This window comes from Eurosta solidaginis, chromosome 3 (genome assembly GCF_040869045.1).
Source record: "Eurosta solidaginis isolate ZX-2024a chromosome 3, ASM4086904v1, whole genome shotgun sequence".
Taxonomy (NCBI): domain Eukaryota; kingdom Metazoa; phylum Arthropoda; class Insecta; order Diptera; family Tephritidae; genus Eurosta; species Eurosta solidaginis.
Window position 1 is genome coordinate 103,174,263 of NC_090321.1, and position 14,478 is coordinate 103,188,740.

Genomic DNA, 14,478 nt, shown 5'->3' on the forward strand with positions numbered 1-14,478 from the left:
AGAAACGTTGATAGTGGAGGTAATAAAAAATGCATTCCCTTGTACAAAGGTCCATATGTAACACATAAGGTACTCGGTCATAACAGGTATGTTATACGCGATATCGATAACTGTCAACTCACGCAGTTGCCTTATGACGGAGTAGTTGAGGCTTGCAGAATTAAAAGTTGGACTCAAATACCTAATAGAGATGTGGAGCAACCAGAATAAAATTTGTTAGAATTTAAGTTATAATGTATCGAGGTCGATTACAGTGTCAGATTGGCCGAGTTGTAAGATGGTAACTCTGAATATAAAAAGTGAATTGTACTACTATACTAGATTAAGTACTACATTAAGAAATGTACTATATTTAAGTCATTAATGCAACTTCGTAAAAAGAGAACACTAAAGGAATAAAGGCAAATAAAATGGCCGACTTCTGGTCGGCAATTATATTCTGATCGCGAAAGAAGGAAAACGTGTTTTACTTAATTCAGAAGCAAAAAAGTGGGTCTTGTGGTAAATAAGGACAAGACGAAATACTTGCTGTCATCCCAGATTCGGTGCATTCGCCCACTTCACTGTTGAAGAGTATGAATTCGAGACTGTGAATGATTTCGTCTATTTGGGAACCAGCATTAACAGAAAACGCAATGTCGGCTTAGAAATCAAACGGTGAATAACTCTTGCCACCAAGTGCTACTTTGGACTGCAAGTCGCTCATCATACCTGTCCTGATGTATGGCTCGAAATCATGGACGGTGTCGAGAGACGATGAGCTGGCTCTTGAAGTGTTCGAGAGAAAAGTTCTTCGGAAGATTTATAGTCCTGTCCGTGATACCGACGGCGCGCATTGAGGGAGGTATAATGAGCTTTACGCTGATAGGACGATAGGAAAGCGGATAAAACCCGAAGGCTTCGCTGACTGGACGCCCCGGCCAAGAAAGTATTTCAGTCGACAACTCAGTTAAGATGCAGAGGAAGAGAGTGACCACCACTGAGTTGAGAGATACAGGTGGAGGAAGACTTGACCTCCTTTGGTGCTCCCAAATGGCGTCAGTTATCGCGAAACAGAGAAGGCTGCCGTGACTTATTACGAAACGGCCAAAATCGCTTAGGCGGTTAAGCGCTAATTAGTGAATGTATATACGTATATATAATATAATCTTACCATCAGCAAGATCTTGTTTGTTGGCAAATATCAGAATAATGGCGTCTCTCATTTCTCTATCATTTATTATTCTATGAAGTTCCGTTCGCGCTTCATCGATTCGGTCGCGGTCAGCGCAATCCACAACAAATATTAAACCTTGTGTACCTATTGACAGAAAGGATATCAACACTTTTTTAAATAATTTAAAAAACATATATGAAATACCTGTGTAATAATGCCGCCATAGTGGTCGAATTTTGTCCTGACCACCTACGTCCCACACGTTGAATTTTACATTTTTATAGGTTACAGTTTCGACGTTAAAGCCGACTGTCGGAATCGTAGTGACAGACTGTCCCAATTTGAGCTTGTAAAGAATTGCTATTTTATTATATATAAGTTAAGAAAAACTCAAACTTTATGCTAAGACAATTTAAATATAGTTAAAGTTATACGTCTAAATTCCAATTTAATACCGTTTTCACACAGAAACTTAATCAAATCATAATTCTATTTAATGAAATAATAAGGTTTCCCTTTTCATACAGGGACTTTTGCTTCATTAAGTGAGCATCTGTCAGCAGCCCCAAAAAAATATTTCGTTTTTACAAAAATAGTTAAAATGGAAATCTGCCGTTTTCTTCTTAACTATAAATAGTAGTAGTGTAGTAGTGATGTATTTATTTTCTTTCAAATAGTAATTACAAAAGTAAAGCAAAATGAATTAAAACTATAAACATATAAAAATAAATAAAGATAAATAAAGATTCCAGACAATAACAATAAATGTTGTGTGTCTTAATATCACTTATAACTAAACAACTTACTTACTTACTTACTTAATTGGCGCTTAACCGTCTAAACGGTTATGGCCGTCCAACAAGGCGCGCCAGTCGCTCCTTCGCTCCGCCAACCGGCGCCAATTGGTCACACCAAGGGATTTTAAATCGTTTTCCACCTGGTCCTTCCAACGGAGTGGGGGCCGCCCTCTACCTCTGCTTCCATAGGCGGGTTCCGATAGAAACACTTTCTTGGCCGGAGCATCATCTTTCATTCGCATAACATGGCCTAGCCAGCTAACACTAAACAACTAATTTAGCAAAATTCGTTGACAATAAGTTCTCTATACTTAACGCAATTTCTTGTATAAACAAAGAGTGAGTTATAGTTATAACCCTTAAGGATATTTACCACCTTCTGCATATCTAAAACTTTCTCACCAAAACAATTAAACCGTATGTCTTTATATATAGGGCATATCCCAATGAAGTGATGGGTGTCTTCAGCTACACATAAATTGCACATAGAACAGTTTTTGGAAAAAACATTTTTAAAACATCGAGCATTAAGATTTAGCAAGCCACCCCTTGCTCGGAAAATCAGACTTCTGGCGTACGCAGAATACTCATCGTTAAAATAGGTAGAGTACATAGGGAGCAAGTCGGAGTAAAGATCATGTGACGACTAAAAAGAACTATAGGCATAGTCTGCAAACTCTTTTTGGATTAATTTCTCTAGTAAAATTGGTATGCTCATATTAAGTGATGCGGAAGAAAAGTCAGACAGAGGCACCATGTCAACACTTTCATAAACGTTTCTCCACTTTTTGACACAGTACGACCCCTGTCTCACTGTCTCCTCTGCTACAACTCGAGGCAGTCTATTTGCTGCCAAACCTAAACAGCGCGCAATATAAAGCATGTGAATGCGCAAGGTGTGACTGAATAGCGACGATAAACCTGATTCAAGGTGTAACATATACATAGTTTGGTGTATTAGCTGGTAAAAAAATTAACTTCTTTAAAAAGAAGCGAAGAAGTTTCTCTACGCATTCAAACTTATCCACACCCCAGACTTCCGCACCATAAAACATAATGGACCTACATGCTGCCTCGAAAATTTTCATCTTATTTGAGATACAAATGCGAGGGTTATTTATGTATTTTGACCAGGTAGCATTTATCCCTGTTTTAACCTCAGCTAGTTTTGCCTCGAGGTGCTTTGTAAAAGATAGTTTGTAATTCAAGAGAACTCCCAGATACTTGTACTCATTTACAATCCCAATAACATCGCTACCATAAGGCCAACGAAAAGAAGGACCCCTGCTACATTCCCTGAACACAAATATTTTAGATTTGGCCAGGTAACTCTCAAACCCCACTGCATACTATACACGTAAAGCTCATTTATCATTTTCTGTAACAGTGGTAGTCTTCTAAAAGAACGACATCGTCGGCGTACATAAGTACTTTTACTTTTGTGTCAGCAACCTTTACACCGCCGGAGAGATTGCAACTTAAATCGTTGATGTATAATAAGAACAGATTTGGACTCAGCAAGCAACCTTGCCGTACACCGTGGTTAACAGTAAAAGGATCTGACAGCACTCCACCCATCCATACCTGACTGGCTGTTTCTTCATAAATGGAGCGAAAAACCTCTATAATGTGGCTGGACAGGCCGAGCTGGGCTAACTTTTAGAAAAGGATATTCCGTGGAACTGTGTCAAAAGCACACAAAAAATCAACAAAAAAGGCGAAAGTTTTCTTCTTCGCACCAAAGTTTAACTGAACTATACTAGTTAAATTAAACAAATTGTCCAAATTGTCCTTTACGAAAACCCGCCTGGAATTCAGAAATTATATTGTTACAATCAATCCAAGCATTGATGCGGCTCAGAAGCAAACCAGCGAAAATTTTGTATATTGAATTAAGCAGTGATAGCCCCCTGTAATTGGATGGAAGATCGGGATCACCCTTTTTGAAAAGAGTAATTATGATAGAGTTACGAAACGATTGAGGAATTTGTTTCTTTAAAAATATTATGTAGAACAAAGCAAGAAGCTCAGTTAAGAGACATTCTGGTGCGTACTTGTAAAACTCATAACAGATACGATCTTGACCGGGAGCCTTGTTGTCTTTTAAACCTTTGAGAACCAGCTGCAGCTCACGGGGCTCAAAAGGAGCATCGAGAAAAGGGTCGATCACCAAAGGCAACGCCCAGTGCATGCAAGGAACTTCATTTGTATCCGACAACAGAATCTTAAAATAGTTGTAAAAATCACTCAACGCTAAATTGCCAGTTACACTGGGAGGGCGATTTTTTAACGAGTTAGCAACCTTCCACCAGTCCCCCGAGTTTCTGACAGTATTTAATAAGTCAATTTCCTTACATTTATATTCTAACTTTTTCTTAGCGCAGAGCTTGAAATAACTAGTACGTAGTGCAATATATAACCCACGAGCCTCTTCAGTACCACTTGACCTAAGTTTATCTAATGGTGATTTCTTTTCTACACGAAAATGTCGTCACTTTCGGGGGCAAACATTTTTAAGATTCTCACTTCGCCCTATGAAATTGAAGCCACTTAAAATGTTCAGTGCCACCCTGCATGACTTGAAAAGAACAAAAATTGTATCCATTTTTACAAAAAAATGCAGTTCGTGTGGTTGTTCGCTATCAACTGTGATCGCAAATTGCTTTTGAGTGAGGCATGAGGCTACACATACGTACGTATATAGCATTCGCTTCAGCTTCGTGTGGTTCATAGCATTCGCTTCAGCTTCGTGTGATTCATCAGCTAATTGACTGGGCTGCTTTCTGCACCGTCAATGGCAGCGAGGGCAAGTAATGTTGCATTTTTGGCCATTTTTGGGGGTAGGTTGTTGAGAAAAGATAATGATGCCCTCTATTGAGGCTAAGCTGATTTTACAACAAAACATAACTTTTTGGAGGGCTGGCGTGAAGGCGACATTTTCGTGTAGAAAAGAAAACATAAGTGTTTCAACATCTTTTTGCGCGCCTTAAAACATTGGCTGTCAAACCACACCTGCTCCGGAATAAAGTTGGATTTCTTGCAACAATCAGCGGCAGCAGTTTTTTCTTATTTGTCAAAGTATATACCATAACGTCAATTTCATCATCTGTATAGCAAAATCACACATGGGCATTGAGCTGATAAGACTGGGATACCTTTGCGCATGCACCTGCTTCCACGGTATCTTCGCGGGACATAAGTTTACGGGAGTATTACTTTCCTTCACGGAAACCTCGAAATGAATGCAAAGCGGCATATGATCTGAAAATTCTTTTTTATCCACTGAAAAATTTTTAACTGCCGAGAGAAGATCGAAAGAGCATATGACGTAATCTATAATCGAACTACCAACAACACCGCAAAACGTAAATTCACCAGTCACATCACCAGCTAACCTTCCATTTAAGATAACCCCGCCAACATCTTCGACTAAGCCCACAACTATTTTACCTTTTGCTTAACTATAAATGCAATCAAAATAAAACGCATGCGCAACTACCCGTAGATGTTGCACCTAACCAAATATGTGCCGTTGGCTTTGAATGAATGTTCCCCAGCAAACATCAATAAAACAGTTAGGGTTCTTCACATACAAGAAAAGGGCCGACGTCTCAACGTACTCGAAAACATGGAAATCTACAAACAGAAAACATTCGACGATAGAATAATAAACGAACAGATAAACACAATTTCTGACACAATATTCGAGCCTTTAAAACTTGTTTACAGGAAACAACTTAATCACACAGGTACAACAGACAAACACACAACAACAAATAAACACAAAACAATTAACACACCAAAACAAAAAACCGACAAAGAAGGTCAAACGACTAAAATCACAGATTTCTACCTACCCCAGTCAGCCACACAAATCGATTAGTAAACCACCCTCGGTTCTGAATGAACACACAGCACATACACATAACTAAATATACACAAGCATCAATTTGACAATATCTGCTCATATACCTACGAACTATAAATACAGGACAAACGACAACAACATAATAGAACGAAAATCGACACTGATGATGGCACAACGCCGAAACCGGTTTGTCTCAAAACCAAATTCGACAAGGGATGACGGAAAATCGTTCCAATATACATCATTTATCCACCCTGTCGGAAAATCAACCAAACAAGTTAAGTTGTAGTATTCTTTCACAGAAATACGTAAATTACCTTCAGATTTGTTTTAGGTGAGCAATATGCACCTGCGTCCCCGAATAACCAATGCTGTAGTAGCTTTTTATAATAATAATACTTCCGAGTAATGTTTAAACTTTTTACTTTTATTCAAAATTGTATTTAAAGTGTAAAGTATACAATTATTGAACTTCTCGGAATTTGTGTGTATCTTTTTCAGCTGCGAAATTATAATGGCTGAGCCACTCACGCGCCGGGTTGCATTCGCCCGTGCGAGCGTGTTCGGTCAACTAATACATACATCAGCTGATGTATGTTTGATGTGGTGAGTTGCGCTTAGGGTGTCGTTACATCACCCTCCTTTGGGAAGAAGAAGTCGGCAGAGTGATCAATTCTGCTGGCTTCTTCTTGCCCGACATTATTTGGTGTAAAAGATGTTGTATATGGAACTCAAACATACATCAGCCTATGTTCCAATTAATACATAGTATTATCTTATTTAATATGAAAAATAGTTTTAATTTATGAAAATTTCATTTATTTGTACAATGTTATTGAAACTTTTTGCATTGCAATATGCAAATAGTAGTTGCATGAAATATGCATAAAATTTTGATTCAAGAATTCAGTTCAGTTTTTTTTCGTATTTTTAATGTATTTTGTACTATTAGTTAAACTATTAGTTAAAGTATTTTTTTTTTTTTGTTTATAACGTTTAAAGTATTATTAACTTATCATATAGTCTTTTTTCGTTTTGTTACAATTTCATTTATCTTAAGTGTATAGTTTAACATATGTTTGTCTTATGTTTTTAAAGCTAGGGAGTTTTTGCTATGCCAATTGGCATATTTGAAAATAAGTATATAAGTATACGAATTTTTCGGTTTTTTTTTTTTGTGTTTAAATTTAAATTTGTATGATTTTTGTTCTGCCTTCTTGGCTGTTTGTAAAGGAAATTTTTTTTTTTGTATATAAGAGTATAGTATAAACAAGTAGTTATTGATTTACTTTATTAATTCTATTTTTGTGTTCAATCTTTCCTTTTCTTGTAAATTCATCACAAATTATAACATTAGGTTCGTTAATTTTAGTTATAGTAAACGGACCTTGATAAATATTCTCATGTTTGTGATGGGGTTCTTTCCGTAAAAGTACTTTATCTCCGATTTTAACAATTAACGGACGAGCCGTTTTATCACAAAAATTTTTGCTTTGTAACTTATTTTTATTTATTAGGTTTGTGCCATTTTGTCTGCTTTCGGCATTCTAAACTTAACTTCTTTGGAATAGTTTTCGACACTATAGATTGGGTCAATTTTTTCTTTACTTAATTCATTAGGCAAAGTTGCCTTTTTTCCAAAAACTAACTCGAAAGGCGAAAATTTACTGTCGAAAACTGTGCTACTCGTAGTATTGTGTAGGAAAGTAAAGTATTTTTAATAAGCATCCCAATCAGAAAAAAGTATCTTTCAAATATCCACGTAAGTATTCATTAAAAACTCTATGGTTACGCCAACAGCTTCGTGATGGTATGCAGTTGAAAAATTATGTTTAATATTCAAAAGTTTAGTTAATTCTTCAAATAATTCATTTTTAAATTCTGTACCTAAATCCGATTTTATGGCATTCATTGCGCCGCATGTCAAAATAAAGCCTTCAAAAATCGCTGAAGCAATTGTTTTTGCTGATTTGTCTGGAACAGCGACTGTTACCAGGTATTTAGTCATGTCGCAAATCATGGTAAGTGCGAACTTGTTACCATATTTGCACTCAGGTAGGGGTCCTATCGTGTCAATTACTAGTATATCGAATGGTTTACAAGGAGTTGGTGTTAAAACAAGTTTTTCTTTTGTTTTAGGTTTAACCTTGTTTAAAAGACAATCTATAAAAATTTTTGATATATTTCGATATATCACGAGTCATATCTTTCCAATAAAATTTTGTTCGTAGTTTTGCGTATAATTTTTTCATTCCACAATGTCCACCTGAAATTGGGTCGTTACGATATATTTTCAATAGTTTTAGTTTTGTGTCCTCGTCTGTTGCTGTCTCCACTGGATCTGTTAAAATAATTTCTAGTGATTCTAACATTTTATTTCCAAATTTTTTTGAAATTTGTAATAGTGTAATGTTCGAACAAAATATCGTTTTTAGGCCATTCAATCTGCTTAATTTTGCGCTTGCCGGCTTCTGATTCAAGCCTCGAAAGTAATTTCTCTAAAGTCATTATTTCGTTAGCAATCTCAAAACTAAGTAACTCGAGTTTTTTATGTTTAATATGCGCAAAAATTCTTAAACTTGTTGTTTTATTATTTTTATCGTACGTAATTTCAGATCTTATCCGTGAAACTTTTTTTCGACGTTTTTGTCAGTTTTCTTATGTAAATTTTTGTTGTTTGCCTGTTTTGTCCTTTACGATGAAATTTTTGCCGTAAAAGTATGGTCGAAACTGCTTTATTGCGAAATAGATAGCTAAGAGTTCCAATTCTATAATTGGTTGTTTCTGCTCTGCTTTATTAAATTCATTAGACGCGAAACAAATTGGTAAATCACTACCTTGCTGTTCTTGACTCAAAATAGCGCCACATCCAGTTGTGGAAGCATCAACCGTAATAATGAATTGTTTTGTAAAATCTGGATATTTAAGTAATTTTGGTGAGAGTAATGCTGCTTTCAAAGATAAAAATGCCCTTTCGCACTCTACATCCCATACAAATTCAACTATTTTTCTGCTTAATCGATTTAGAGGCGCCGCCAGAGACGCAAAATTAGGTATAAACCTTCTGTAATAGTTTGCGAACGCGACGAATCGTCGTACCGCGTCTTTGTCAGTCGGTTTTGTATACTTTTTGATTGTGTTTATTTTGGAGTCGCCTGGCAACTAACCTTTGGCTGAACATTTGTGACCTAAAAATGTAACTTCTGGTCGTAAAAAGTTGCATTTATTTGGGTTAAGTTTGTGATTGAAAGACCTACAGGTATTGAAAACTTTTGAAAGATTTTTAATATGGTGTGCTTCACTACAACCTATGACGATGATATCGTCGACGTACAAAAATGCGACATTGGGAGGTATACCGGAAAAAGCTATTGTCATCATTCGTGAGAATGAATGGTGCTATATTTAAACTGAATGGAAGAAGTAAGTCGTCGATATAGGTAAATACAAAATCTAGGTCACCTACTACTTCATTTATGAATCTTTGAAAAGTTTGAGCTGAATTTCTAAGACCAAAGGACATTCTAATAAATTCAAACATGCCAAAAGGAGTGGTAATCGCAGTTTTATAAATGTCTTCTTTAGCCATAGGTATTTGATGATAAGCTCCAACTAAGTCTAACTTTGAAAATATCTTTTTATTATGGAGATTCATATTGAAATCCTGAATATGCGGTAAGGGATAACGATCTGGTATGGCACAAACATTTAATATTCTGAAATCACCACAAGGACGCCAGTCATTTGATTCTTTTTTTGTACTAAATGAAGTGGAGAAGCTACTGAAGAACTAGAAGGTTGACAAATTCCTGTTTTAACTAAAAAATCAAATTCACTTTTAGCAATTTTATATTTAATTGGGTCTAAGCGCTTGGGCTTCGAATGTGGAAGATTACCTTCTGTTATAAGTTTGTGTACCGTGGTATGTTTTACTGACTTTGTATAATCTGGTTCAGTGATAAGTAATGATTATCAACAGTAAACAATTTGGGAAGAGGAATGTTACAAAAATATGAGATTGTGTTAACAGGTAGATTTGTCAATGGATCTACCAAACGTTTTTGTTTAATATCTATCAAAAGACCATATTTAAAAAGAAAGTGAGCTTGGATAATGGGTTTTGCTATTTCAGCTATCAAAAACGCAAAGGCAAATTCACGACGTAAACCTAAGTTTACATTTAATACCTTTTTTTCATAGGTAGAAATTGTTGACCCATTAGCTGCAGTAAGAATAATATCCGAACGTTTTGCATGTGGAAATTTTGATGCAGGTAATACTGAAATGTCTGCTCCACTATCTATCAAAAAATTTAGTTTGTTTTCTTTATCAAAAATAAATAAGCGACGAGTTGAAAATTCCAAATTTCCGTTGTTTGTCGCTGCAACAACGGACGAATTTAGTTTGTTGAATTTTGATTTTTACTATATGAACAAGGTTGTTCACACTTCATTGCTTTATCTCCAAATTTATAGTGAAATCTGCACAACCAATTTGGGTTATTACGTGAATTAGATCCACGTATAAATGTATTTCGAAAACTATTTCTTTTATTTGATCGTGATCGTGAACGATTTTCATTAATTTGAGTTTTAATTTCTCTGATTTCCTCAGCATAGTGAAGCAGCTCAAAGAGGAAAACGCAAAATTGTGCGATAGAGTGAGCAAGCTGGAAGGTTTATTGAACTGGAGAGAACAGCAACTGCTCAGCAGTGCTGTGGACATTGTTGGTGTGCCGCAACTAACAAGTGACAATGCAAGTGAAGTCACAAAAAATCTTTTAGGCTCTGCTTTTGGCATAACTGTCACTTCTGACGACATAAGCAGATGCTATGTAAAAAAAAAATAAAGCAGGGAACTGAATCTTCTCATTTGAGAAATGTGGTGCGAGTGCACTTTGCTTCAGTTGAAATGAAGAGTAAAATAATGTCGAGCAAACGTAAGATGAAGAGAAAATTAACTACCGAAGTTCTTGGTGATACAAACAAAAGCAATATATTTATTAACGACAGTCTCACCAGCTACAATCGAGCTCTGTTCACAGTGGCAAAAAAAATAAAAAAAGAGAAAAGTTATAAATATCTGTGGGTTAAGAATGGCAGTATTTTGATGAAAAAGGCTGATAATGACGTGGTTGTCTATTTAAGAACTTTTGACGATTTGTCAAAAGTGAGTTAGTTTTCCTTTTTATTTATTTTTATTAATAATAAATTAAATGGTCTCTTTCGATTTTTTAAATAATAACAGCCACTCCGTAATCAGCCCAATCAAAGATTTAAATTTATTATGTAATACTAGTGACTCTTTTGTTGTTGTCCATCAAAACATACGCAGTCTTCGGCAAAATTTTGATTTGTTGCTCTGTAATTTGGTATTATTTAAAATCAAACCGGATTTAATTTTTGTTTCCGAAATATGGATATACTGTCACGAAATACGTGACTTTACTATACCTGGCTATACTTTCTTTGCAAATACAAATGACCGATATTCAGCGGGTGGTGTTGGAGTTTTTGTAAGAAGTAATTATGAATGTGAATACTTAGAATATGATATTACGAGTGCTGACATTTTAAAGATATCTTTAAGGTTGGATTCCAAAGTTTTCAGTTTCATGTGTGTCTACAGGCTACACTCGGTCGCTGTTCAGATATTTTTGGATGAGTTTTCAAATCTTCTTTGCAGTGAAAATTCTGGTAACTTTTTTATTCTAGGTGACCTTAATTTAGATATCCTCAACCTAAATGCTATAACTGATAGCTACCTTATGCTTATGACTAATCATGGGCTAACATCCTTTTTAAATGAACCTACTCGTAGTGTTTCTGGGAGCTGTCTCGACCATGTATTTGTTCGCAGCAGCAGTTATATATTTAATATTGTTACTGGTATAAATCTCAATCTCAACATTACAGATCATTCTATGACAGGCTTAGTAATAAACATTACACGCAAAAAAACAACCCCGAATAGCAGTAATGCTAATTCTAAATTCACCAGGATTAATTTCGGTTCCCTCAACCAAAGCCTGCGGTTTGAGTCCTGGGACTTAGTTTATGCTGAAGATAACGTTTCTGTTGCATACCAAATCTTCTTAAATATCTTTATTAGCCATATACAGGCAGCAAGCTTTTCTTTCACTCCACCTAGGTCTGCAATAAAGTTGAAGCCTTGGATCAGCCAGCGGTTGGTTAAAACCATCCGCCTTAAAAATAAGCTTGGGAGAAAGTGTGCTCAATATTCGTCCAATACGAGGATTCGTAATCGGTATAGAGGCTTATGTAAAAAGTTAAGGAAAGAAGTCCGTTTTGAACGCGACAATTTCTATAGAAATGAGTTCAGAGAATCGCATGGGAACCCAAAGAAGGAATGGAAGGTAATAAACAATATTTTTAATCGGGGTTCTAAATCAGTCGACTCATCAATTATTTTATTACAAAGTGGTGTAAACATTTCTGATCCCAAAATTGTAGCAAATCTCTTTAACTGTCACTTTTCTTCAGTCGGTCTAATTCACACAATTGCAGGCACATGCGAAACTTCGCTGATTAACCCTACATTTTCGACCTCAGGCAGCAGTTTTTACTTTGTACCTTTTACCGGCGCTGAAATATTAAAGGCAGTTAATTCTTTAGATAACTCCAGATCGTGTGGCTCTGATGGAATTTCCAATCAGGTTTTGAAAAATGTCGCTTTAAATTTAGTCGTTATTTTAGTTTATTTGTTTAACAAAAGCATCTTTTCTGGAATTTTTCCTACTGACTTGAAATGTGCTGTAGTCATTCCCTTATTTAAAAAGGGTGACAAAAAGGATATAAACAATTACCGACCAATTTCTTTGCTCTCTTCCATCTCGAAAACTTTTGAAAAGCTTGTTAAACGTAGAATTCTTGATTTTCTTAACAACAAAAATTTTTTCAGCCCGATGCAATTTGGTTTTCGATGTGGACGTTCCACCGAAGATGCCCTCTTGAACTTTTGTTCCTTTATATATAGCGAGTTAGACAAAAAAAGAACTGTGCTGGCCTATTCGTAGATATCACGAAAGCATTTGATATGGTAGATCACCAAATCTTGTTAAATAAATTACATTGCGTGGGCTTTCGTGGCTTTATGTATAACTGGTTGAAATCTTACTTATCAGGAAGAGCGCAAAAAGTTAAGGTTGGCAGTTGTTTCAGTGATTCTGTTACTATTGACCTGGGAGTACCCCAAGAAATAAATAAAAATGACCATTTAATGAAACTTTCTTTATTTTAACAAAACTATATTTCTTAGATCTTATTTAAAGTTAAATACATTTTCTTTTGTCGAAAGTAATTTTTATGTAACGTAAGACTTATTATTTTAATCAGATGATCCGAATTACGTGTTAAACAACTCAACATCAAGAATACAATTGATTCCTCTCGTCTCGACTATGACCCAATAACGGAGAACTGTTCTCAGTCTACATATTTCTTAGCTTTGCTTATTACTTGTTTTGTTTTACTCAATGTGCACTCTCGAGTTAAGTTTCAATTAACCCTTTAAGGGGCATGGATAAATATTAGGTATGTAACTCCAACCGCGCATGATTAAGCATTACTCCTGAAATGCGTTTTTCTTTCTTAAAAGTAAATCAATATATATTTCATTATTTTTGATGTCAATGTTATTAACACGTGAATGAATAATTCTTTATGGTAAAAGCAAAGATATTTACACATATTTATTTTTGTTTTCTCTTCGAATAATCTCTACTTATTTGTTTTTTATCGAAAGTTGCATTTTCAATAGACTTTTGGTGTTTAAAAATTCTCTTTATTGTTCGCCTATCGCGTTTACATCCTTTATCATCTTTGAAATACGTATTTCCCTTTTCTTTTACATTTTTGATAACATATTTTGGTAAATGTTTTAGATTATGAAATCCTAGATTCTTAACTAGTTCTCTTTCGCGGTATTGTTGATGATCTACTCTATTTTCATTTAACTTACCAATTCTTTTACGTTTATAACTTTCTACTCGTTTTTTCAAAATTTCCCATTCTTTTGAATTTAGATTTGAATGTAAGAGATCGTTTGGTTTATATTTCGTTGTAGAGTGTATCGTGTTGTTATAAATTTCTACTGCCTTGAAAGCTAAGGTTTTATTTTCCATATCCTTAGTCCTTTCACTAAGCTTAAATAAACGCATATGCTCATTTAGTGTCGAATGAAACCTCTCTAAGTCAGAGTTTCCAGTATGAGTGTTGGGCGAAGTAAAATGAAATAAAATGTTTTCTTCAGAGAGGAAGTTTTTTATGAAGGCTGTATTAAACTCGTTGTCAGCTACAATTTTACAAGGTTTTCCTAAGATAGCAAATCTTTGTTTTAGCAAACTAACAATCGATGTAGAATTTCTATCTGTAATTGGATGTATCGAAACATGCTTAGTTAATTTATCTATGCATGTAAGAAACATTGAATTCTTATTTGCGAACCAGGTATCGATATGTATTATTTCATTGGGTCTGCTAGGCGTCTCTGTTATTGAAAATTTAATTTTGCATGGATTTCTATCATATTTACACATATTACAAATGATACAGTTGTTGATATACTTATGTATTTCTAACTTTAGGTTAGGATAGTAAATTATATCTCTTAGTTCCAAATAAGTCTCCTCGATACCT

The 14,478-nt window shown here is 35.1% G+C and overlaps 1 protein-coding gene across 3 annotated transcripts in view; it reads right to left on the minus strand.

The window, feature by feature from the left end:
• Window positions 1-14,478, minus strand: part of Arf6 (ADP-ribosylation factor 6) — a 198,491-nt gene that overhangs the window by 47,012 nt on the left and 137,001 nt on the right. For all 3 annotated transcript variants that reach the window (XM_067772897.1, XM_067772898.1, XM_067772899.1), the window contains exons 3-4: window positions 1,361-1,516; window positions 1,154-1,300 (exon numbers count right to left, since the gene is read on the minus strand). In XM_067772897.1, the coding sequence (XP_067628998.1) occupies window positions 1,154-1,300; window positions 1,361-1,516 (303 nt within the window). The remainder of the gene's footprint in view (window positions 1-1,153; window positions 1,301-1,360; window positions 1,517-14,478) is intronic.